At 39.7% G+C, this 27,441-nt stretch overlaps 1 protein-coding gene across 7 annotated transcripts in view; it reads right to left on the bottom strand.

The window, feature by feature from the left end:
* Nucleotides 1–15,543: 15,543 nt before the first annotated feature.
* The window catches only part of STK32B (serine/threonine kinase 32B), a 173,156-nt gene continuing 161,258 nt past the window's right edge, over nt 15,544–27,441 (bottom strand). For all 7 annotated transcript variants that reach the window (XM_064511447.1, XM_064511449.1, XM_026122083.2 and 4 more), the window contains one exon: nt 15,544–17,177. In XM_064511447.1, the coding sequence (XP_064367517.1) occupies nt 17,039–17,177 (139 nt within the window). In that variant the 3' untranslated portion in view covers nt 15,544–17,038. The remainder of the gene's footprint in view (nt 17,178–27,441) is intronic.

Here is a 27,441-nt window from a genome sequence, read left to right as displayed (position 1 = left end):
GCATTAAGACAAGACAATACTTTTCATCATTACCTCTCAGCTCCCATTTAGAGTTTTGTCTTACCGTGGATGGATGCCAAAGACTAGAAATATTTATGCAAGTCTGACAGACTTATGAATATATGGAAGGACATGAGAGTTGTCTCCGTATGCACTCTTAAGCTAAATATCTGAGAGTTCAACACTCTGTTGGTTTCTTTTGTGTGAGTAAATGTTTATGTAGTTAGCAGTGATGTATAATTCAGACAAAGCTATGTATGATTTCTTAAACACTCATCACAGCAAAATATCTAAAACAGAAAACTATTCCCTAATCATTAACCTTTTTCCAAACACAGCTTAAAAGTTCTTTTGCATCTGCATTTAGATGATACACTTGATGTAACTGAACACCAGATAGTAATGAATGCATGTTAACTTCGCAGATCAGAACAATTCTCTATCATCAGGCACGCAGCGAAGGGAAGTGCTATCAAAACTGACTTACAATGGCAATTTAATGTCAGAACCAAACATTAGGGACCAGATCCCGAAGAGGGGACTTGCACACCTGGCTTTGGCAGAGGAATCCCCATTCCTTGCCCAGGGCGCAGGAGAGTGTGGGGTCCCGGAGCGCAGAGCTGCCATGCGCCTGGCTGCCGTGCTGGCAGGGAAAGCATTGGCTCGCACAGGAGGCCACCAGCTTGGAAACCCTGCATCTCGTTTGGGCTTCGCTTCCTTTGCCCTCCTCAACTTTGGTCTCCACAGTGTGTTTTCATTATGAAGGGTCAGCTCACTCTCTGCTTTCAAACCACACAGCCTGAAGAGAAGAGGCATCCTTCCTTTCATAAAGTAGCATTCACTCGGTAAGTTCACTACCTCCCTTAGGCTCAAGCAAATTCAAGCCCATGTTTTCATGTCTCAGGAGAGGATGCTCTAACCACCAGACTGCTCAAAGGGGGAAAATGGGGGGATGCTCCGCATCTCATTTCATACAGTGCTGTTGTGCATAAAGGGAATATATGATTTATGGTGCTAGAAGTGATCAGCTTTTCCCTACTGTTTACCTCTAGGCATTTATGTGCAAAATCAGCCGCATACTGCTAGATGTGTGTTCGTGTGCTGGCTGGCTGGGATCCTGTAATGAGCTACCAGCTTCTGGTCACAAACAAGGATCTTTTTGATGCCTGCTGCTGAAGTGAAAGTCCCTAAGTGATACATTAAAATTATGTGGTCATGCACTTGAGCTTTCGATATCCAGTGAGGTGCTGGCAGTGACCAGGAGTCTTTCCTCTTTGTGGATTACTGTCCACGTGAGTGTTTCAGCTTTGATAAAAGTGTGTAATAAAACAAGATGAAAGGCTGTGGTAGCTCTTCAGAAAGGGCATCAAAGTTAGGGAAAGACAGGGGCTGAGTACCTGCAAAAAATACGAGACTGTGAGAAGTTATTTTTAACATGGATGTACTTAAAGGACTATCAATACTTATGCATTAAACCTCACAAAATCACCATGAAGAAAGATTAGAAAAATGAGATTTTTTTTCACTTCCCTTCCAGCTGAATCCAGACACTGATTAAATGAGCAGAAGACTGAAAATCCTGCACCCATCTTGTTTTACTTAGGGGCTGATACTGTCAGCCAGCACTCTTTGTTTCCTAACAGGACAGTTCTACGTGCCTGGTCCCTTCTCTGCACTACCAGGGCAGCTGCCTCTCCTTGAGCATGATGTACTACAAGCGTCCCATCCATATGGTTAACTGGCTGCTGATTACTCACAGGAAAACTGTTACAAATCACTGTCTATCAAAAGTCCATTTTCACAAGACACAGGAGTGCTGTATCTTATTGAGCAGTGTGTTTGTGGGATTTTGCAAATGTAATTTTGTTTTCACATCTTCTGCCCTTGGGTAGGACCTAGGGCTCTGTTCCTGGCCTGCAGTTTCCCTTTGCCATCAATATATTTTAATGAGCTGGAATGTTTGTCTGCTGCAGAGTACCAATGTCCCATGGCATCTGCAGTCCGGGAACTGCTGGCTTTTCTAAATGGTTTCTGTTGGGACCAGATGCTGACTACTGAAATAATGCATGATCCTAAACAAATAAAAGCTGGGAACATCCAGCCTTCACAGAAATTGAACCAAAGAGGAGAGCTCCACTTCTTTTCTCCTTTTTGTTTTCGAAACTAATGTGTACCCATGACATTTTTTATTCAGTTCATTACCAATGCTTAATCAGAGCAATGAGTAACTTTTGTAGGCTCTGGAGCTTACAGAGCTTCTTGCAGGCTCTGATTTCCTCAGGGTACCAGGGAAAAACCTTTTCTGATTCATGTTCTGTAACATTGAACTGCAGGTGGGTGAGGGGAGTTCTTTCTAGAATTAAGAGGGACCTTTCCTTTTAAAATCTTGCTTTCAAGGTGAAGGTGGTTCTTCTCTGCCCTTTCAAGTAATAGTGCAGTAGTCTAGAAACTCACCAAAGATGGGGAGAAATACTTGTTCAGTCCTCTCCTCTGTCTCAGGACAGTCAAATCCAGGTCTGAGGAAAGGGCATTAACCGTACACAGAAGATAGTTCTGTACTGGTGCATTTGCCGTGACTCTCACTGAAGCCCCACCACTTTTTAGCAAATGAGAAAAGAGAAGGCTGCTGGAATTGGAAGGGGGCTATACTGAATTCCAACTCCAGCTGAATCCTACTTGAGGATCCAAAATCTTTATTACTATAAACCTGGGAAGTTGTTTTTCTCATTACTTGGCTAATATAAACACTGACAGTGGTCATTGGCCATTAAACAATACTCCATAGAAGAGACAAAACCTTTTTGAAAAATATTGCTGCTGAGGTTCAAAAAAAAAAAAAAAAAAAAAAAAAAAAAAAAAACAGAAAGAAAACCGATTGCTAAATTACCTTGGCCTTCCAGTCTGTTTTTTGTGGACTCTTGTGCCAGCACATCTTAGCTCTGGCATTCTCCAACTTTTGACTGTTTGCCATAATCATCTCTGAATGTTTTTTTTATGTATAAATTCCTAGCTCTGTCAAAGAAGCCAGAAAACCAGAATTTCCTTCTTGATTTGAACTGGTAGAAATTTTCCAAGAGAGTATTTTCTGTCAGAAAATGAAGATTCACAGACATCCACAGGTTCCATGGGAATATCTCAGTTTACATGAAATGTCAATAGGAGCCGTTTCTGTCAGCCCATTTTCCCACCTCCCTAGTTCCTGGCAGTCCATGGAGTGTCAGACTTCCTCCTCCCCAGTTCTGGAGGCACCAAGATGTTCCTGCTGTGAGAGTGCTTTGATTATTTCAAAGTGAACACACATGCCTTCTGCTCCTGAAAAAGAAATCAAATGGTGTTTTTGGAAAAATTTCTTCCTGCTTTGAAACTGAAAGAAACTGGTGAGCTTTGATCACACAGTACCTCATTTGCACTCATATGCTTCCTCAGCAAGTCTGAAACTGCTAGCTCTGTTGCACAAACCTCTGCCCCTGATAGCTGTTTTTGACTTTCTTTCTCCATGGGAACTAGCACTAGATAGAAAGGAGATGTGTTTTGCTGTGGATTCACAGTAGTTGCCAATACTGGGGGAGCAGTGAGAAACTGGGGTGTGAAAGGGAATATGACCTACTGGGCACCAACTGTTCCATTCGTTCCTCACAAGCCTTTTTTGTCCTGCCCTGTCAGACCAGCCTTTGTCCCAGGTCTCTCCCTGCCCTTATAGCTCATACTTCTCCTCACCTTCTCATCCACAGATTCCTTTATACATGCTGCCCAGCCCTGCCCAAGGTCTGTCTAGCAGTCCCAGGCTCCAGGTCCTGCCTCTCTCTTGATTAAATGCATCCCAGCCCTAACCTCCCGCCTCACTCTCCTCAGATAATCTCAGACTTTAGCTCCTTTCCTTTGCTCTCTCCGCATCTACCTATTCTCCCTAGAAATGTATTAACTTGCACTTATGAACACAACAGCACTTAGTGAGCCACATGCAAAAAAATGTTCTGGCAGCACAGGTCATTTTGTCTATAGGTTTATTAGCATTTTACTGAAGATGGTACAACACTGTCATAGGTCATTTTGTCACAGAGAGGGGCAGACATTCAGCAGCCTTGGTACTTTCCACCCTTATTGGCTGTAGTTTGGCTTTATTTGGGAATAAAATGTCTATCAAATAAGTAGGGTAAGCTGAGATTCAGGGATCTGCTTGTGGCTGCGACTGTAGTGCACTTCTCCTTGACTGTACCCCATTCTTGACTTGGGACATGAATTTGGGATTATGCCCAAGTGCTGTGTGTGTTTACTGCTCTTTTACAGACAACCCCAAACTTTCTGCTGTGATGGTTTCTTAGCATCTGCTTGCAGGTTTTCTGTGGGGATGGAGTTAGAGCTGAACTTGCCTTTTTTAATAGTGAGTAAAACACCATATAGCTCTCTATCTTCAGTCTCTGAAACGGGGAAATGAAGAAAACTAGCATCCTCTTCAAAATAAAATGAACCTGAGCCATATACCACTCTTGGAGAAAATTTTATCATTTCATTCTTAAAATTGGGGAAGCTAATCAAAATAGGAAGTGGTAGGCAAGGGACCAAAACCTTCTTACAATATAAATAATGTTTCTCTATGTCTGTTCATGTTTGGTAGTAAGCAAAAGATTTGTCAGTTAAAAAAATATCTAAAGAGATTCTTTGATTTGATTTAATTAAGAAATATCAACCTGATTTTTTCATTTTTGGTCATCTTTCCTCAAGACATTTATATTTAGACTGATTGTGGGAAGGGAATTCATTCTCCACTTTTCTAGCAGACACTGGTGGCTGTTTAAGAAGGTTTATATCAGTCATGATTATTACCAGGAACATGTCAGAAGAAAACATTTTGATGGATTTCCATTGCTTTTACCAAGATTTCCATTGCTTTTACCAAGATTTCCAAGCTTCTACCTTGAAAGTAAAAGAAAATACTTCAGGTGACACTTACTTTTATGTTCCTGCTTTCATCAGCCATGGAAACAGACCTGTAATAGCCCTAGTAGTTTCTCTTGCATCCTTTAAATTGAAGAGACCTTTTTTAGGTAACATAATTTGTGGATACAAGATCAAGGGATATAGTGCCTTTGGAGCCACTGCGCATTGTATTTCCTCTACACTTTGTTTTTGATGACTATCATACAGAGTGGCTGAATACTATTCACTTGCCAATTCATTTTTGCAGCAAATGGAATGAATTTTCTTAGCCTTATGTCCCCCATCTTCCCCTGTGACACACACTTCTGTCTTTTTGGCAAAATAAAATTCTACATGAGTGTTAATGATGAGCTCCTGCCAACTTCAATTTATGTTAAAAAAGTTTCCCCTCTCACCCCACACACTATACTAAATTCTTCATGCACCTAAAAGGATCATTCATTATAATTTTTTTAAAATAATATAAATTTAGAAGCAACTCTCATTTCTAATGTCTCTTAAAACCAGGAGATAGATTTTTTAAATATTAAAATTGTCATATTTTTCTAAAACAATTTTTGTCAACAAAGAAATATTATAGTCAAATAGAAAAAGCAAAACATACAGACATTAAGATTTGTTGAAGTAAATCATTTTCTTCCAACCAAAATAAAGAAATTCCTGAAATACATCAAAGCTAATATTTGAAGAGAAGTTCATTCTCATTTTAAAAAGCTGGAACTGAGAAAGGTACCCATCTCTAAGGAATATGAATTATAGTTTGAACACTAATATGAATACTGATTAAAGAGAAATCACTTTTAGTTCTGTAGCTGACCTTGAGCATAAGTAACATAGATGTGGGAATTGAACAGCATATACAAAGATATTTTTTGAATTTCATGTTTCATATTGCATACATTGTACTGTTGTGTACAGTCTTCTATATGATGCTGTCTTGTTTTTTTTTCATAGCTTTTTTTTCACCTAGATGAAGATTTGTCAGAGGGTCCTGTTAATCTTGAATTCTTTTCTTCAGAGACTGAGGAAACAAAGACCCTCTGCTCTTTCTGCTTTCTGGCTGCTGTCCTTGAGGCACATATTTTAAGCTCCCTGGGCGGCGGACAGTCTCAGACTCACGCTTACCATTTTTTGGATGAATGTTCTCACTGTTAAACGGTTGTGAGTATTGCGGGTCTGGGAGTAAACTCTCTCTAGGAGAGCTGTAGCTGCCTGTTCCCCCCCAGGAGAGAATTTCAGGTTGTAGATCTGAGCTGGCTGGAGGCCCCATTGCCTTAAGAGAGGAGGGACTCCTCTCTTACCCCAGTGCTTAAAATATTTTACTGGTGAGCTCTGTATGTTTGACTCAATTGCCCTGGGCCCTGTAGTGCCTTAATCTCCTCCCTGTAAAGTAACAGGAAAGAGTAGGCTTCAAACACATGGCTCTGAATTTCCCTGGGCTCCATGGTTCAGGCATCTACATTTACAGCATGTCAATATTTTAGCTACTAAAGTCCTTCATTAGAACTGTTTTACAATTTCTTCTGGATCATAAGGTCCAGAAGATATGCCTGAGTCCAGGGAGGACTGCCAGAACAGTGGAGATTTCATAACGGAGGCAGAGCTGGCATCCATTACAGTTAAAGACCTTTCTTTGAAGTACAAATAATTAATATCACTAAATCTAGGACAGAGTTAATTCTCCTTGCAGATGAAAGCTGGTGGGAAGCAGAGGGGCTTAGTTCAGAGTTCAGATGAAATTCCTGAGAGAGGGAGTGAGGCTATTCACAGGAGTATAGAAGGTATGCAAAAATGGAGACATACAGAAGGGAAGAAAGTTCAAAATGCTTCAGAAAATTTGAATGAAAACTCACACAGGAATTTATCTGTCTATAATTGCTCGTGATAACATGTACAAGCACTTTAAAAAAAAAACCTTTCCCTTTTAATACAGTACATCCAGATAACACCAAACTATGGCTGGAGCAACAGAAGTATGTTTCAATGTTAATTTTATGCCTAGTCTTGCCTTGTTATGTCCAGAAAACCACCCTGATTCAGGAAGACGTATCATTTAACAGCAAAACATTATCATATTCCAAATACTGGGCCACAGTGTACTTATCTGTCTCCTAGAATCTCTTCCTTCTCTCCAGCCTACTCTAAATCCATATTCTATCTTTTCTGGCAGGAATTTTGCAGATCTCAAATCCCTGGAGAGAAAGCGAGAGAGATTTTATTTTCAAACACATCTGCAGATGTGGTTACATTATGTCTCATTATATTTAAGCGTATTACTTAGCTTGAAAGATTGAGGCTTCTTCCACCCTATTGACAAGAAAAATCTGCTTTTTATGCAACAGGAGTTCTCCTCTACCTGTACGTTTTGACTTGTCTCTTGTAAATGGATACACATTATAAAGCTGATGGTGAACATGAGGCGTATGAACTCAAACTACCTCTCCCAGCCACCCCTTTCAATTATTCTTTAATGTGTATATGCCACATAATGAGGATATCATTGTGTAAAAAAAGATCACAGGGATCAGTGTATTATTTCTATAGAAACAGATTCGGAATAAATGTCTTCAAAGAAATAAAAGCATATTTTCAGTAGATAATACATTTTAAATCCTGTAACATTCATTTAGAGACTAACTTGAGCAGCTGATGGGAAGCAAGAAAAGATTTTGCTTGAAGTGAATAGAAAATGTTTTATATATTATTCCCAGTTAGCACAACTAAAGTAAATACTCCTTTTTTCAAGGGTAAAAATGCAGTTAGTTAACCTACTCATAAAAATGTATGCTCTTCAAGAAAAGCAGGGATATGTGCATGGTATAGGCACTGTTTCAATAAAGGAATAAATTTGGACCTGCCAATGAAAGACGGCTGCACAACAGAATGGATGGTGAAACTCAGTATTGACACGTTCAAGATTGAAAGGGGCAGTCTCAGTGAGCTATACTATTGTTGTAATATATAAAAAAATCCTTAACTCCTTAAACAGCCTATGAAGAATGTGACAGTATGAAGTTATGCATCTTAAAATGATAATAGAGCTCCATTTGAATAACTTACAGTCCTGGTGGGATAATTTTAAGAAAACAGTGTAGTCCAAAGAGAAGTTTCTCCAGAGAAGAACAGCACAATATCTTAGAGACACAGAGAGCTTTATGTGTGAAGAAAGATTGAAAACCTGGCAACAGGAGAATAATTGTGTTTGTGTTGTCAGGTGAGTGTTTGTATTTTTGAAGAGGAGACAAATGTGAATGAGGACAATATGAAGCAATGAAGGATACCAAAAACACTGGATGTGTGTTCCTATTCATCTTCAAAATTTAAAAAAAGCCAGAGTGGAACAAAATTAAAACTGATAATATCAGATGGTATTATCATTTTTAATATATTTCACATAGTATGACCTGCAGAATTCAATGTTACTAATACAGGACTTAGCAGGTACTTTATCTTGAAGACAATAATGAGAAGGTAATGAGAGCACACTATCATTTACATACATTTAGGGGCACTTTTCTGCACAGACTGTCTAATTACATCTCTCTTATTTGCAAGAAAACTACTTTGCTCTTTCAAATAGCCGTGCTTATAAGATGGTGAAACCATATTTCAGAAATGTCTTTAAAACATATGTAGCTTCGCTGGTTCTATTGCTGTGTGTTTAGTGTTTTTTCTTTTTTATTATCTGCTCAGTATTACTGTGTGTCTCTCTGTAAAGGTAAAATAAAGCCCTGTACTGAAATAAGAAGAATGCAAACACGTAATGAGAAAATCCTCCAAAGCACTCTGACTGGTAGATTTGACAGGTTTTCAACAGACTATAAGGATTTCCAGGACCCTTAATTCCAGGAGTTTAGGACTCATCTTTACAATAACTGAGTAGCTGGCAAACTGTGTCTTTTATCAGACTGGTTGACTGACAAGAGGAGGAAGTATGAATGTATGTCTTTGAGTAGTATTTGGCAGAACTTTGGGAGGGAAGTGACTGGTCTGTGTCAGTCGAAACGGTGTTCAGCCGGTGACTGATTTCTGTGCTCCGTCGCTGCCCAGTGTTCGTACATGGATGTCACCAAAGAAACAGACTGGTGGCATGAATGCCTCTGGCAGGCTGTGCGAAAGGCAGGGACTATAGATATAACCTGGGCAGAAAGTAAATAACTCACTGGAGCCACTGAAATAAAGTGGGGAGGGAAATGATGGAACTGTCATGAGTCAATGTATTTACAGGCTCAGCAACCAAAAATGTTTCGGGGGGGAGGGGGTGGGGGGAAGGGGGAAGGATGAGAGTGTAATGACAGCAAATGCCTTAGCTGACTTGGATAGTCTGGTACTGACCTCTGATACTCTTCTAAAAGTCTCATTCAGGCACAAGACAACACCAAGACAAGGACAGCCTCCTTCCTCCCCCTCCACCCCACGCTGTGCACAGAAGGGGTGAACCAGGCTGAAACCTGGACAGGGGCTCTTAGAGCTGGAGTTCTGGGAAGGTTGTAGTTCGGGGAAAGTTTACACATTAATAGATGTTTTGAGAGGAAAGTAAAGAGCCAACTGAGTTAATTTAGGAGAGAAATGGAAGAGGAAGATGGAACTGGACACAACCGAGAGAAGCAAGACATGACGGCTTGAAGGATCTGCTTCCTCCTGATCCTGATAGCGGGGCTGGAGCATTGCATACAGACGGGCTTGCTTCTTTCTTACAGGCACCGTGTCTGTTTGCCTTTGCAAAGTGGGAAGGAACATTAAAGTTCAAAGAATGACTCTTCATAAGGAGTACTTCCCAGTTTGGAGACCATGTGAGGCAAAGACAAAAAGAAGAATTATCTGTGACTGGTGATAAAAAGAGGAAGGCGATGGATGTGACCTTGAGATATTTGCAGTTGAACCAGTCACCCCAGATTCCCTCTTCAGTAAATGGAAAGAAAAAGCCACTTTTAGGGTGCAGTTCATCAGGCCAAAAATATTTACTTCATGATGAAAGGAATCTTGTCCTAAAAGAGCCTGTCTCTCTCCATGCATCATACAGAGGAGCTCATGGTGACTGGCTCTGCTGTTGACATCGGTTTGGCCAACGTCTTCGTTCTCTGGAGGTGGTGCAGAAGGAACGAGCCAGCTCCCTTGGCTGGGATGTCATTCTGTTTGTATACATCTTCATTTCAACTCTTCATTTCTCTCTTTTCTTTGATTCTGCAGTTGCAGAGATTTTCTGCTCAGTGTAACTAATCTCTTGTGCTATAGTTGGCCTAAACTGGACAAAGGACAAGGTATTAATGACAGCAGCTAAGAGTGTAACAGCAGGCTGGCGCTGCTGCCTTGCCACTCCCTCAGCTCTTTCCCTGCTCTCCAAGACAATATAGTCCGAGCTTTCAAATATAAGTGGGATATTTATGGTGTTTAAGGAAATGTTACATATAATTTAATAGAGAAAAAAATCCATAAATCTACATTATATGGTTGCTCATTGCATTTAATAACCTGACTTTGCTATTACCTGCCTCCCTGAACAATGCTTTCCCTGGTTTATTTCCAGTTTCAAGTTATATCTTATAAAGCTAGGTCAAACTATAAATTCCTTGCAGTAGCGTCTGACTTATCTTAATGTGTGGAGATGTTATTTATCCTGATAGGGCTTAAGACTTAAAGCACTCCCTCATTACTAATTAACCACACAGAAATTACCTTAATATCTTAGCACATTGACTGAAGACTATAGCAAAGTTATAAAGATTATTTAAATTCTATAATACTCTTCCAAGAGGAATTTTTAAGTACAAAATAATCACTGTGGAAAAATTTCAGGAATGTAACATGACATATCAAAACAGTGAAAAAATAAGGAGCATAAAATATTTCTCCAGAGCTCTAGTTCTAGCAAATTCTTGCTCATGAAAATGTCTATGGCTAAATGTATTAGTGTAATTTCAAAAGGTATGGATTTCATATAATTCTATGCATGGACATAAGGTTTAGAAGGACTGGGATTTTAGAATTGTTCTTAGTCCTATTTCTCTTAAGGGCAATTGAATGTTACAGAGATTCTTATATCCTTATTTTATTGTTTATGACTTTAAAGAACCCCAAACACTGAACAACAAAACTTGCTGCCTTAGGTTATGATTTTGAACCTGTGAGCGGACTCATGGAGGACTGTTTGGCTATTTTGTAAAAAATGCTCTAATTGATTATATACATGCCTCTTTCCAAATTAAAAATGACAAAAACTATAATTTCTATATCTGAGCCAAGATCACTGATGTACGGAATAGACCTAATATCAGTCTTTATTAAGGTCCTGATTGTACTGTGTGTTTTCTCATAAACATGATTATAGTAACTGAATTTGCATTGCTAAATGAATGCTAAAAATATCAAAATGTTTTTCCCTGCTGGCCAGAGAGCAATTGATCCAATCATTAAAATAGAGATAAACAGAAGTAAAAACTCTGACAGAAGCTACGATGATTAAGCACTATATGCAGAAGAAATTAGTTATTTAGCTAATAATATGTTCTCCAGAAGAAGATCTGCAAAGCTCTTGTTTAAAAAAAAAAAAAAAAAAAATCACACCAATCTAGCATGGAGGCTTTTGCATGGTACCAGAAGGATCTATAGAAGTTTTGCATTATTCCTCATTCAAAATTAGCCAGAGGGTCTGTTGGCAGCCTGTGCTAAGGGACTGAACTGCAACTGCTATACAGGAGAAAATATTCTTGCGTTTTCCTAGAAGGGCAAATGACTTATGCTCCAGCGGCCTCCACAAGTTGCTGTTCGTTTTGCCGTAGAAGAAGGCAGAGTCTGTGCAGACCAACCCTGGAGGTAGGTGGGGTCTTGGCTTCAGTCCCTAGTCATTAAAAGCCTCCGTAGATGAGTCTGTTTAGCCACAGATGAAATCTGGGCCAGATACAGAAATAATGGTGATTACTTGCATGGTGATGGTTTGTTCCCGATCTGCTCTTGAAGCAGATTCTAGCACAGGAGGTTCGTGAGTACAATTGTGTTTTCTAAGTGAATGCAGTTAGAGTATATGCTTGCTTTCTAATCCCCACCACAAAGTTATGTCTTTCTGGCACAAAAACTGTGAACGTACCTGTCCAAAACCGCAAAGCTTTAACTATGTTAGAATACACGTTTTTCACAGCAGAAGTGTTGGCATAGCCACCCAACTGGAAAGCAGAAAAATGCTGTGGGTGTTTGTCAGCCAGTCAAAGCTCCCTAATACATCCCAATATGCAAGCATTTAGGTTTAAACTTCCAAAAATTAATTTTAAATTGTGATCATATATTTCTGCAAGAAGAAAATACCTAAATGAATGGGATGGATAGATTGCTGCCTATTATTTCTTCCTTTTGTAGTCTGATGTAATTTTGAATAGGGTACAAAGATCTGTTACTACCACCCCCAAAAAATCTTTGGAAAAATTTCTGAAAATATTCCATCAATCATTTTTGTCATGACTACAGATGAAAGAATCCATTTGTATTTTATGACAGTTTGTAATTAAGCACTTACAGTACTGTGCCAATATTTAATACACAAAGTAGAAGGAGCAAGCTGAACAGAAGGTAAATCTGGCAGAGTTTAACAGAGTGGTACTGTGGGAACGTGCATGTGTGATCAGAAATGTAACATTGCGAAGCAAGTGGCATTGCAATGAAATATTATAGCAGCAAACTGCTTTTCCAGCTGTGTGAATAACCAGCTAGATAGACTTCCTTCACTTTTCTCCATTTGGAACAGAAAGGAGACAAAATATTTTACCCTTGAAATGACTTGAAGAAACCAGATGAGACTTTGGGAGTTGAGATCACTAGCTGCTTTTGTAAGGCAATAAAGCTGTATGGAATAAATGAGTCCCAAGGAGCTTCTTTTGCTTTTATGACTGCCTCACATTGTTTTTTGCCTCCATCTCACTGAGTATTTTGCAAAAACCTTCCATGTCTTATTTAGGTTGCCTTGCCTGTTTTCCTTTCTGCTCCTTTGTGCTGGAAAAGCAAGGCAGTGTTCATTGCAAGGCTGCGTTGTTGCAGAACTTCTCCAGCCTTTCCCGTGTAAGGACAGAAGCGGTTTAAATGACTCAGTCTTTCTTGTACTGAAACAATCAGAAACGTTCCCATTTTTTTCATAAGAAGTGAAGACTGCATCTCAACCAAATGTCTGCGATGTAACGAACAGGATTCATCTGACTAAACGTGAGCGTTCAATGTGCCTGCCTGCATCTGCGCTGCCTGTGGACACCTGCTTCCTGCTCCATGGAGGCAGGGCTGCAGCGAGATCCAGCTGCTGAGAGGGACAGTCAGGACAAAGCAAATGCAACAATCATGAGAGCATCTTTTTATTTTTCTCCGTATTTTTGACTCTAGAGCTGACTAACTCAGCTGCAGAAGTGTATGTACTTTGTACATGTCTCACTCAGCTAAGATGAACCTAAGACAAATCCTATGCAAAGACTTCTCAGGCTTATTTCCAGGCTGTGACTCCTTTTCCTGTATTACTCCTGTAATCCTCAGAAAGCACAAATTGCTACAAAAGGAGCTGAGTTCTTTTCCTTCTTCATGGTCTCCTGTGACAGGCTAGTTCATTACATCTATGTTGGTTAAAAGGAAAGAGGAATTAAGAATTTATTTGGGTTTCCACAGTGTAGCTGAGGGTATTGTCTGAGCTGTGTAATGTGTAGACAAAGATAATTATATGCAGCGTAAAATTCAGCTTACAGTCAATCAGAGTGCTCCAGAGACTCTGGATAAATCTGAGCACTACTGCCATGATTTTTTGTGCAAATCATAGCAAGTTGTTTGAGAAATGACCATGTACCCATAAGCATGAAATTAAAGAGTGTCAGAGTGAGCTTGCATTTATGCACAATACAGTGTGCAAATATTTTTAAGGACATGCCAACTATAAAATAACCAGGCTCTTCTCAAAATCAGCTTAGTAGAGCATTGGCAGAGATACCCTGCAGCCAGCCAGATCAGACAGCAAATGTTCAGTAGATTCCTGCTGCTAATTAAATTCTATCTGCAGGAAAAAAAATAACATAAAATAAATAAAATAAAATAAAATAAAAGCCTCAGTCTGCAATACTATCACTGATGAAGTTCTGATAATCTGACTCTGGATCAGATAAATTCTTTCTTTAGATTTTATTCTATAAACACAGGCTTCTTTATGGCTGTTTGTACAAGTGGTGCAGCCTAATAGGAGGGATTCTGTAGAGTGAAGCAGTCGGTGATGCAGACCTGACATATGCTCTAGACACATTGCAGGAGCTTTCACTAGACTTGCTCTAATATGTTTCCGTGGTCTAAAGGCCCAAGGATGGAGGGATGGGATTAAGCATGCTCCTGGAGCACACCTTCTGGTTTAGTATCATCCAAAAAGAACCTGATTTGTGTGCTACAATGTGAACCAAAATGCAGTAAAATGGAAAGACTGGGAGGTTCACTTCAAGAATGCATTCTCAGTCTTAATTAATATGCTAGTACTAATGCATCCTATATTGTTGACTTTGTACAAGATCACACATAAGTCTTGTCACTCAAACAATTGTAATTACAGACAAAAATTAATGTTTATAATTGTATTCTTTTTTGCCAGGTGTTTTTGAAATTGGAAATTTTTGGATAGTCTTGATATATTTTACTGACCTTACTTCTAAAAATTTCATGGCTCTAATCTCTGTTCTCTATCTATCTGATATAGCATGGATCCTGCAAACACTTACTTATAAAGAGTGCCATTTATTTCTGTGGGATTACTCAAATAAAGAATTTTTTTCTTTTTTTCCAGGATCCAGATCCAGATCAAGATCCAAGATCAAGATATATTTTAACTAGAACAGAGCAATAGCTCTCAGCTTTGCAGACCAAATTGGGCAACCAATTGAACACGGACCAGCAATGCACCCTCACGGCAAAGGTGGCCAACAGCCTCCTGGACTGCATTGGGAAGAGCAATGGCAGCAGATCAACGGAGGTGATCCTTCCTCTCTACTCAGCACTGGTAAGGCCATACCTGGAGCACTGTGTCCAGTTCTGGGCTCCCCAGTACAAGAGACACATGGAGTTACTGGAGTGAGTCCAGCAAAGGGCCACAGAGATGGTTAAGGGACTGAAACATCTCTCGTAGGAGGAGAGGCCGAGAGAGCTGGGGCTGTTCAGCCTGGAGAAGAGAAGGCTCAGGGTGGGTCTTATCAATGTGTATAAACACCTCATGGGAGGAAGTAAAGAAAACTGAGCTAGACTATTCTCAGTGGTGGCTAGTGACAGGATGAAAGAAAATGGACACAAACTGAAACACAGGAAATTCCAGCTGAACGTAAGAAAGGTGGTTGTGAGGGTGATCAAACACTGGAACAGGTTGCCCAGGGAGGTTGTGGAGTCTCCACCCTTGGGGATATTCAAAACTCGACATGATGTGGTCCTGAGCAGCCTGTTCTAGCTGACCCTGCTTGAGCAGGAGGGGTTGAACGAGATGATCTCCAAAGGTCTCTTGAAACTCAACCTGTTCTGTGAATCTGAATTTCCAGAAATTGTGTGGAATGTTATCCACATTGGTCATTCCCAAGTGAAACCAAGATTAAGCAAGAAAAAGGCCATTATAAGAAGAGATGAGCATGAAGCAGTTTATTCTGGACAATGAAACCTGTCCTCTCAGGACCAGAGAAACTCTGCTCCTTTCCTTGATCCCATAATTATTTCACTCTATACCCAAATTAAGCAAGTAAACGCACACTGTATTCATGACAGATGTAAAATCTCTACCTTACTACAGTTGTAAAACTTTCTGTTGTTCATAGGAACACCATATCATTTCATGGAGCTGTAAAAAACTGTATTTTATGAAAATTTTGTGACAAAAATTACATATAATGTGAAACAGAATTTAAAAATAGATTCAATTACAAAGAACTTTGTTTTGTAAAAGATAAAACAAAAAGAATACAGTAAAAATAGAGTATTATAAATAAAAAGCTTTTAACACTTCCAAAAGCCTAATTTATTTGTTTTTAAAAATTGAAAATGAAATTTGCTTACGGATGATAATCTTTAAAAAATAAAAGCACAGTAGGACAGAACAAGCATGCATTTATTATCAAAATGTAGATATACAAGTTGTAAAATACCACAGAAGTATGGATTTGTGGATGCTACAAAACAACAAAAAAAAGGCTTTATTTTCAGTAATGTTTTGGATAAAGTGTGTTGCTTTCTATTCAAGACAGTTCTTATCCAGAATAGATCCATGAAAACAGAGACACACGTAGCTTCTTCACATTTTATAACATCAAACTATGGATCTGAGCAAATTTCTAATGTTTTTAGCTCTCCTTACTAAGCTGCTTTTCAGCTCTGGCTTGGTCAGCCTATTGTTACTAATAAAAAGATCTTTCTTTTTCATAGTTATAACACACTACTAATGTGTCTGATCCTGCATCCACTAAAATCATTAGCAAAACTTTGACTTGGCCAGAGTCACATCTTTTACTACTAAGCAGAATGCATAAAGAACAATATGGATACATTCACGCTGCAACTTTTTCAATGGACTTCAGATGGTTAAATGAAATTACTCAGTGTTTGGCCTATTTGACACTACATTCACGTATTTACATCATATACATCCATTATAAACTTAACAGCAGATGCTCAGAAACGGCTGTGTTTAGCAGTTTCACAAAAATTCCAAATTGGACCATGTTAAGTAACAGAGACAGAGAGGATAATGCAAAGCCTTCAGAATAAAGCTGGCCCCAATATAACTTTGTCTCTTGCAAGTAGCCATAATCTTGGCAATCTTTGAGAGGCTGCCTAATGAATTGTTTCAAGTTTTGTTCCAGGATTTTGAAGAGGAAAGTCACACTTACATATAAAACTGTACTTTGTTGTTGATGGTCATGTTTCCAGAGGCAAGTCAAAAGAAGAGCAGGGTCGTATGTGGAAATGCTCATTTGGTGTGCTCTGTGGGTTTGCAGTCGGCTAGGGATCCTGCTTTTTGGAGGAGTTGGACTTCCTGGGGCCCGAGGGACGAAGATCAAGGCATGCACAGAGAGAAACTTTCCTCTCCCTCCCAGGTGCGTGTGTGTGATGGGATGGAACTAGCTCACTAGCTGCTGCAGCCTCTTGTGCAGCCGTGTCCCAGTAAATTGTTGTTACGTCCATCTTGAAGTTTTCCATGGCTCTGAAGGGATGCTCTACTGTCCGTGCTAGAACTCTGTCCACTTTGATCCTGCTGTCTTCTTAATCTACCAAAAGTTAATAACATTGATAGAGTTATAGTTATCATGAGCAAATGACTGTTTAAGAATAATAGCTGTTGCCATTGTTTTATGGGTAGGCACATGCACCTGTGTATAAAGTAGACCCCTGTACTATTTGATGCTATTCATTTCCCTAGCTTCACAGCTGCCCTTTATTTCTCCTTCTAAATACTGATGAATTCCTCCTCCTACATATGTACAGTTGGATTTTGGTTAAGTCCTGCTGCCACTAAAACTTATAAATAGCCAGCAGAGTAGAGTGCCTTTTTGTGCTCTTACACCTCTGTTCAGACTGTAACTCAACAAAATTTCTTGCTCTAGGTTGATCAGGTGCACGACAGGAGAGAAGCAGCTCTTCCTGTCTGCTATGGTACAAAAGTATTAGTAACCTTCAACAGTATGAGAAAAAAAAAATGAGGTGAAAGGGTGAGTAGAATATTCCTCTTGTTATTGCTTTTAGATGTTGTCAAAGACTCCTAAGTGGTTTCATGTAATAATAAAAAACAAATCCTGCACTGTTTAGGGACTTTGCAAAGCCATCTTCTTTAGACACTGTTTTCCATAAAATAACAACAACCATAGCAGTACGTGCAATATCCACCAATCATTTTGTCATCAAAATTCTCCACATTTCTGTTCAACCCTGGTGTCAACTTTGGTGATATTATGATGTTTGTTGTGATACTTGTTTTCCTCCAAACACAAAGGCACAACGTAAGTATTTTCTTGCAGAGTGGGTAGATTGATGTGAAAGTTATGAGGTAGAGACCAAATTTTTAGAAAACATTAGCAGCTGGGTTTTTTTGGAGAATTTTTTCTCTGACTAGCTGCTTTTATAAAATGAGAAACAGCTGTTGATGTATTACCGAAAAGGGCACCAAGGAGTTGGTTTCAGATGTAACCACGGAAGAAGCACTTCGTAACAGTGATTATAACTGGTATATATGATATGCTCCAGAAAACCTTCTCAAGTAATATTTAATACATATAAACTACTTCATAATGAAAAAGCATGCGAAAAGGAAATTTAAAGGGTCAGTTAAAAGGGTAAAATGCTTGCAGGTGGTATAAAGACTATGAAGGTGCCATACTAAAGACTCAGAAGAAAATTTGAAAGGACACAAAAATTCCATCATAGTTAAATGGAGGAATAAAGGAGACTATTTAGAGTAAAAATAGTGAAAACCCTGTCCAAACAGGTTATGTTTAAAAGTCCAAGTTGGTAAGTTAAGACCTAAAGAAAAAAAAAAAAAGATTTTAGGATAACAAATTGCTAAAAGTATTAAGCCTAATAATAGTAATTTTTTTCCAATGCATCTGAAATAGGAAGCCTACTGGTGAGCTTACAGGCCGATGGATGACTGAGACGTTAGCGGAGACCACAAGAAATAGGAGTACCTAGCTGAGAAGTCAATGAATTTTCTACGCTGGTGTTCATGACAGAGGAGCTTAGGGAAGTTCCTTTCTTTATGAGAAATTTGTCTGTCATCTCAAGTCAAACTGTCAGTAAAACAGCTTTAGAACAGATCTTTCAAATGAATGTTGACAAATCACCAGGACAGAGGATTTTCACCCAAGGACTCTAAGAAAATTGAAATATGTAGTTTCTGAACAACTGAATGGAGTATGTAACTTCTTGTTAAAACTCTCTTGGTATCAAGGAAAGGAAAGCAACAAATGTGATTTTTTTTTTTTTTTTTGAGGAGGGGAGGGTGGGCTTCAAGGGAGATCCAGGAAACTACCAGAGGAATGTTTGAACCAAACAAAGTCTAGAACAACATTAGGGTCTGATCTACTGGCCCCCTGGAGATATTAGTAGACACCAAGGGAAAAGACTACAGTACTTGGAAACTGATATGCCCTTACATGCTAAATAGTGAGGTGAGACAAATTTTGGCTCTATGGAGATCTGAGGAATCACTGCATTGATCTAAGACCCTCAAGCACCTTCTTCCTGAATTTGTTTAATATTTGTTTGTACCTTCAAATGCTGAAACACTTCAAATACTGAAACAGAAAGCACTTCCAGAACAGAAGGTACTTCCAACATTAATGGGGAAATAAGAAGTCTCTCAATAACAGCCCAAAGCAGAAAAACACCAAGGTTTTTTGCAGGCCATCTCAACTCTTCCAAGACCATTCAAACTGGCACAAAAGCAGCATGTCAGGAGAACAGAGAAAAGGGGATTAGCAAAGCCCATGCTGAGTTCAAAAAACACCGCTGACCAGTCTTGATTTTCTCATTCTCTACAAAGATTATTTCTATTGTTGATTTATTTCCAGAGGGAAAAAAATCTTCAGCCTTCTCATTCAGTGCTGAAACAACATCCCAGTCTGAAATACATTCTCCTTGGTGGATCAAACAGTGTAAATGTAAGAGCCATTGCACCCATGGTATACCTGGGTATTTAACTGCATTATACTAACCTGCTCTGATGTGATCATTTTGTTTAATTGCAATAAATGGCTTCTATATTTTCATGTGAAGGCAACATTCTTCTGAATTTCTGCGGTGTTGTGGGTTAAACAGCTGACAGTCTGCAGTCTGGTAATGGATTCAGAGTTAAACCTGTATCGCTTCCCTGCTGGCCAGGGCTATCATTGTAACGCAATTAGATTATGGAGATTTGAAAGTGCCAAAGGAACACATTGTTTTAGTAGTGCTTCATTGTATTCTATTTTCACACATTTTCTGTTTCCGTATCTGGATTCACTAGCCATAATTTACAAACTATCAAAGTAAGCTATGGGTTATTAATCTGATGGTGTAATCAAAATTTAACTATTTTTCAAAATTTAACCATTATTTAATGTTATAATAATTTATCAATCACTTTATTCAGTATTTGAAATTATATTAAAGAGCTTATTGTTCTTTAATTTTTTTATTATACGGCATGCTAACACCTACTTGCCAGTGTGTCCTAGTGGTTAGAGAACTGGACTAAGAATCAGGAGACTGATTCTCTTTCCACCTCCACCACTCAAGGGAAAATTACAGCCTTTTTGTGTGCATTAGCTTCCCCAGTTGAAAAGCAGAGGCAGTGTAGGGGGCTGGAGGTGATAGGGAAGAATACTTATCCAGAAATCTCACATGGTTTGGGGCTAGTCATAAATCCAGGCTGCAAAAGCTATGACTAAGAACTAGAAACAAAAAGAAAATTTTAATCATGTCTGGATTGCTGAAAATTTGTGTTCCTGTCAAATCCATACCCACAGGTGATTTTTAGGATAAACTGGTGACAGAGCATGTTGCAGACTTGGACTTGCAATTCTGGATTAGGACAAGGAGGCAATGAGCAGTCCAAGGAGTGAGGAACTTGCCAGGGACCGTGAATCATTCGCTGCAGTTGCCCATCAGATGACGAGGCAGCTGCTCCCGAGAGTGATGGAAGTTGGTAGCTTTGTGTCTGTAAGTACTGCTCTGTGCCCCACATGCCTGAATGGCATGGGAAATTAGCATCTGGTACCCGTAATTGTTAAAAAAGAAGGTGGCATATATAATCATGAAAAATGTAATTATACTGTATATGTAATTACACATATATGCATTATTGCATATATAAAAATAGAAAAGCAAGGAGAGCAGATTGGCTACATACTAGCATGGAAAATACAATGCTGAAGAAAAAGGCTGTTACAAATATGTCAGGCCACAGTGCAAATCATAAACATTTAATGAAACCCGCCGCCAAACTTGGGACCCACCAGGGAAGAGCTTGAAGCTACAGGATTCACTTGCTCGGTTTTGCTGACCAGGTGAAAAAAATATTGGAAATTTGTCTTTAGTCTGTTGTCTGGTAGAATATGTCCAATGGAAAAGGAAGGGAAGCTGTGGGTTCAACATGACAGTCATGATTTCAATTATGCTAAAAGCCTAAGGCACAGGAGACCCCCAATCATAACCATTTAATTGGTCTCAGAAATATTACTGGCAGATGCATGCCCGCTCAAACCACTTCAATTTGAACTAGAAGTTTTTACTTCTAGAAAAAGATAGTCTGTGTTTCAATCCAATTTGAAACTGCAGGAGGGCTCGGCTCAAGACCTAAACAAATCTTGCTACATCAACTGTGTGTGAACAAGCAGTCTGTTCAGTTAGAAGCTGCAAACATGAAATTTAGTTCTTGTTCATCTACTCTTGGGTACTTTGGAGCAGATTTCCATCAGATGTTCTCAGTTTTTTGAAAACGTGGGTAGCTTGACACAGTTTCTGTGTTCATGGCAAAACAAATGTGGTATGGGCCATTCTGTTTTGAAGATGGCACCAGTCCAACAAATCCTTTGTAAGAAATTGCTTTGCAGTGAATGACTTATCTTGCCTTTAAGCTGATGCAGCTGCAGGCTTTGACGACTTTCTAGATAAAGGCCTCGAGAGAATAAAGGCTGAAAAATGTCTCAGTGGTGACCTAGCTATTGTAGATCCAAAACAGGTTGCTGTTTCTTTGCTGAATGTTATAACAAAGGGTAAATAGTAAAATGGACAACTGTGGATGCAGAAAAAATGAATAAGTACCTCTAGCGGACACCTGTATGGAAGCAAACTTGCAGGGAAAAGAGGTTGAAAAGGAGTTTGCACAATGTCTATTACATTTAGTCCAGGACAATTCTGTACAAACAGAATAGATAAGTAGCCTCAGGGACAGTTATGCTAAGAATTAAAGTGGTTCTGCTGACCCAACAAAGAGATAAGCAGAATTATCATTTTCTTCACCACTGATCTGTGCAATTTTGATGGTGCATGGCACAGACCATTGAGCAACTGTCTCCTCAGTGGCAAGGAAGAAAGAGGCCATACTAGCCACTATGGAAAGGTATCAAGAGGAGTGACTGAGCCTGCTGTCACATCTTGGCCTTCATCAGCAGTCCAGAAAAGAGAAAGTGGCTGTGCGAACTATGGAAAGCTTTGAAAGATTCTTATCATCTTGATACCCAGAAATTACAGCAGATTTCCTGCAGTAATACTGGATCTCTAATACTGCATCTTGAGGCAGATATTTGTAAGTGGAAGTGAATTCAAAGGGCAAAGAAAAATTGTGACTATGGTCCAAAAAAAGCCTGTAGCAATATAGAGCAATGACATCAGGCTTACAAAATGTACCTGACCTGTGTGAGAGTTTTATGGAGACTGTTACACTGCCTGTCACTCTGTGCTTGTTTGTTCTAGCCAGACAATTGGTTAGTGCCTGACAGTGCCTTCATACAACTCATGTTCTCACCAGTGGGCCTTGCCAGGCTGCGGGTTTGAAACTGAAGCCTCAGAAGTGTGAGCTTTTTCAGACAGTGAGCAACCATTGAGGACTGACTTTCTCCTGGCAAAAAGAGAATTCAAGCCAGGCAAAATTGCGGCTCCTCCAAGAGTCACATATGTAGCAAGTCCTACAGAACACTCTTTTTATTACGGAAAATTTACAGATGAGTTTACCAGTGTTGCAAAACCAGTGCAGAAGAAGGAAAATGGAGAGTGCACAATGGAATTTGATTTAGCATTTTTTGGGGAAGAAGCTGCTATCTCTGTGACCTTGGCATATTGATATTTCAAAACCTTTGCAGGTGAAAGGAGATGGTTTTGCTTTTGGTTTGGGGAAAAGGTGGGCATAAGAAGTCAACCCTTTGAAACTGCTGTTTTATTGCAGGAAGAAAAGTTCTAGTAAGGGAAACACATTCCTCAAAAGGAGCCCTTAGGAGAAGCTAAATCTATGGAACATTTATCCCTGTTAGCCTTCACAGGGGAGGAAGTCTGAGGTCAGAACAGACCAGGCATGTCTCTACTAGCTTTTTAGATTCATGAATCCTGGGAGACAGCTTGCTAAATAGTTAGGAAAAAAACCCTCAGTTGTATGATTTAGCAGTTAGACATAAGTGATGCTGATGTCTTGTCCAGATGGCCTTGTTGGAAGGTTAATTACAAACGTGTCTGAAACAGGAGAGGAACTCCCCCTCTCCCATCTATCAAGGAAATGACTCTGCTAAGAAAGCGAAGGCTGCAGTTAGACTCCAACTATTTCTCTATGTGTGTATCATTCTGGTTTATCTACTGAAGCACAGGTACAGAAGTTACAGGGGTGGATTTCACAGCAACCAGAAGTATCTTCAAGTTCAAAGACTGCACTGTTAGAATACCAATTGGTAAAGACTCTTTGGACAGACTTGGACAGACAGAATTGGATAGAGGGTAGTATTCTTTCAAAATACTACACAAACATTTTTTTTGTCTCAATAGACATGGTCTATCAAAGAAATTTTGTAAAGGAGTAGAAAGAAGCCAGATACCGATATTTTTTGGTTATGCTCTGATCATAGCAAATAGAAATTTGAAAGCTATGCCATGCAACTAAAACTTCTGGATATTCTGGAGTTGCAAAAGTCCCAGCCAAACTGAAAACATTTTTTTACAGAAGGTGGTACAATGCACGTGCTGTGAAGATGGACTCCCTAAAGGACAGCGAGCCCCACTGCAGCAGTCTCCCTCAGGGATACCCACAGAGCTGGAGAAATCCAGCATCGCCAGCTGAGATGGTAGCTAGCTATACACAGCTGAGGCTAGAGTGAGACATCCTGGTGCTGAGGGCAGACAGGGTCTCACTTTGGTGCCTCACTGCTATTGCCCACTACTTGTTTTTAGTTGCTGTGCTGTGCCTATGCCTGCAAAATGTGTACACAAACACAGTGTCAAGCCTATGCGGCAAACATGGTCAATAACATGACCAGAAATGAATATTGACTTAATAAGTGCTATGTGAGTACAAAGGCACCTTCCTCTATACACTAGGAAAAGGGCCTGGCAAGGCCCTGAATATGGTCCCCTCTTCCACGCAGGAGAAAACTAACAATGTTGGTAGTGCCAGCTCGTTTTCTAGGCCAGCTCACCTAGCAGTTCCCAAAAGACTCTTCCCTTGGTTTGATACTGAGAAAATGTTCAAAGAACTCACAATCTCTCATGCTTCAGCCAGAAGAACAGATTAACTTCCCCAGGCTCTTGAAAAGCTTTATCTTCTATAAAATCCCTCATTTATTCTTTATAGGAGCTCATACACTTCAGCAAAAGTGCACCTCCTACAAAATCAGGACAATTTCTAGGCAGGAATATGTAGGCCCTGCAGTGTGCACACATCTTTTCAAAAATAATGGGCTATATGCATGTGCATCTTATACCCCACTTTGAAAACTTCCCCCATTATTTTTGTGGCACCATTTCAACATCAATTGCAGGCATATTGATAACTGAGCATGATATCTGGGACAATAAGCAGCTTGGCCTGTCATCTGGCTGCCGCTGTGGGAAATAACAATTGAGTTTGATACATGGACATTTGGTAATTTTCTGCCTGCATTTTCGAAGGGTTTTCTTATAAATTGGCTCTTGCTGTTTTCTATTTTTGTAAAACTGAAGAAGCTGGCAGTATTTTGCCGTTGTAAGTGAGTGTTACTCTTTCTCTTATACTGCTTAATAGTTTTCATCTTCCAGCCTTTTGTTTTACTACATTTTTAGTAAAAGAAAAGTAAAATGAAGAAGAGGGAATTGAGAAAAGCACCCTAATGACATTATTTTTCACTGAATAAGCATATTTGGGGAGAGTATTTTTACTCTCCAAAACATAATAGCCACCAAATATATCAGAAAGCAACAGAAATTCCTGTACCTGATTTCTTAAAAAAAAAAAAAAAATTATCAAAAGTGAGCCCATAAGTTGATCAGTTAGTTCAGCAAATTTGCTTATTTTGTATTTCTATCCATAAAGAGGAAAACACTAACCTTTGCCCCATGCAAATCTTAAGGAAACATGCTAACAAAAAAGAGCAAAAATAACATATCCCTGAAATGACATGCGATTCCTTCTGTAACACATGCCTCTGCTGGAGTGTCCATGTAGGAGATCCTGTTGGGGTGAGCTGCAGATCCCCTCCTGCCCTTATGCTCAGGTTCGCTTCCCATAGAAAGCAGAGTGCAGGGTGAGGAACTGGCATAGGATTAGGATACATGAACAGAGACAGGGCCCAGTCTTCAGTCTCTGGCCAAATTCTTAGAAATTCATGAGCTGAAAAAACCTGCTTTGATTTCATAGCAACATATAGCAGAACTGATTGATACAAGAACCCTGTGTAATATTAAATTATCTGGTAATCTCTACCTCTGTCAAACTATTCATCTACTTCCCACTCTCCAGTAGCACCTAGGAAGTTTCTTGTGGCAGGCAGCAAATAGAGGTCTGCATATGAAAGTCATTTCTGCTTTTTAGGCATTGGTTACATTTATACCAGAAGAGGAAATGGTGCAGGGATTGTTTCCTGGAAGCTAAGTGGCACAGGGTGGCTTGCATCCACACAGCTTAGCTCTCTAATCTCCAAAACAGCACTGTTGTGTTCCAGCTGCCTATTAGGAATAACCTTTGATCTGTGCTAACCAGCCCTTCATGCTGTGAAACACGAAGGGAATTGCTTCAGAGAATGTTTTTTGGCCAGGCTGCAAATATGCCAGGGACCATACTAACAACTGAGCACTATCAAAGATTGCCCATACTCTGCTTTTTTAATATTTAATAGTGCCATCTTAATCATTATGCTACCCTTTACCCATTTGCAGGAGATGTAGGTAAACATGAAAAACAGAGGGGAAGGAAAAAAGAAATACAGAAGAAAGATGTAAAAATAGACATAAAACAACAATAAAGGTGTAAAATGCGGAATAAGGAAAGAAAAGGGGAAAAAAAGGAAGTGGAAATGGAAGAAGGAAAGTCAGATATTTGAAACATGAGAAAGAATCCAGGAGAATGCCAACTGTGGAAATCTAATTAATTAAACTAAATAATTATAGAGCTAATTAAAGCTATCTTGAGAGACAGTTGGGTGTGTACTAATGTGCTTTTTTTATTGAAAAAGAAAAACACTTTACACCTAACTGGGGAGCAGTAACCATGGCAGAGTTACTAGTGGGCTATGCTTTTCTTTACCTTGTATACAGAGTTCTCTCACTAGCGTTTTCATGAAAACAGAAATTTCTGAAAAATGCTTGAATTTTCCAAGGATGTTCAAGTATATGAAGATGGCACAATCTTCTGAGCCAGAGGGGCAGACTAGGGCAGACTTTAGGGCAGACAGGACCGGACTCAACGTTCATCACTGTGTGATGTCAGTGTTGAGCTGGGCAACTCTAGTTTGAAGAACAGAGAGTCTATAGTGTTAGATGCCTTCAGTAATCTCCTCCTCATTCCCCCACCCTAGAGTTTTTGTAGAGAACCAACATGTACAGAGCAGCTTTGAAGGAAGCATAATGTGATTGTGCGTTTGTGTAATCACAGGTATGTATTTTGGGGAACCCACTTCCAAGTGGCACCCACACCAAATCACTAACAAGAGTGGACTTCAAGAGTGTTTAGCTCTTCCTTGATAACATTCACCCTTATAACTTGTTGTTCTTGGCTTCCTGCCTTGGTGGCAAGATACGTATGGCTCAAATGCAGTTGCGCAAAAATACATGTTCAGTGCCATGTGAGATACCCTCAGCAATCTGACATCCACAGAGAGCAGCAGACAGAGCAGTGGACCACAGAAGACCTGTGCCCTTTTGAACTGGCAGCTAGGCATTTATTTTTAGGCAAACGAACTGAGCCCACAAATTTGGGATGGATTTTATGCCATCCAGCTGTAGACAACTAAAAGATCTACAGGCAGGGTAGGGGGGTACTTCCATAGAACACTTAGTTCCAGCGTAAGTTTTATGTGTCACAGACCAACCTTGAGAGATACCAGTCTCTCCTCGCTACTAAAGGAGTTTAGACTAAATAAATGATTTTTAAATTAAGTTAAATGAATCCTAACCTTGTTGCATCTCTAGAAAAAAAGACAGATGCTTATCCTCTCTGAGCCACAGAGTCAAGTCCCTTCCTCTCTGGAAGCTGTACAAACACATCATGCACTGCTTAGCAAAGCCAATTTGCTTCTGGATTAGAGCTAATTCACACCCACGCTGCTCAGGCATGCAGAAAGTGAATAGCCCCATCAGCCTGGTATGGAGCACAAACTAATAAACTCTGCCAAGAGCTGTGAGATGAACTTACATGGGAGCACAGGGAGACAGGCGAGCACTTGCCGGTGCTCGTCCATGCAGGTGTGCTGGTAGCATACAATCCGGCTCAGGGTCTGCCAGCAACAGCCAGGGCCGTAGAGGCCTATATCCTGAAAAATCCTTTGGCATCTATCTCCCATTTATTTCAGATACCTTTGAAAATCTTGCCTAAGCCCTTTGGAG

Source organism: Dromaius novaehollandiae, chromosome 4 (genome assembly GCF_036370855.1).
Source record: "Dromaius novaehollandiae isolate bDroNov1 chromosome 4, bDroNov1.hap1, whole genome shotgun sequence".
In the NCBI taxonomy this organism is placed as follows: Eukaryota; Metazoa; Chordata; class Aves; order Casuariiformes; family Dromaiidae; genus Dromaius; species Dromaius novaehollandiae.
The sequence above is the reverse complement of the archived record's forward strand: the minus strand, read 5'-3'. Positions and strand labels throughout refer to the sequence as shown.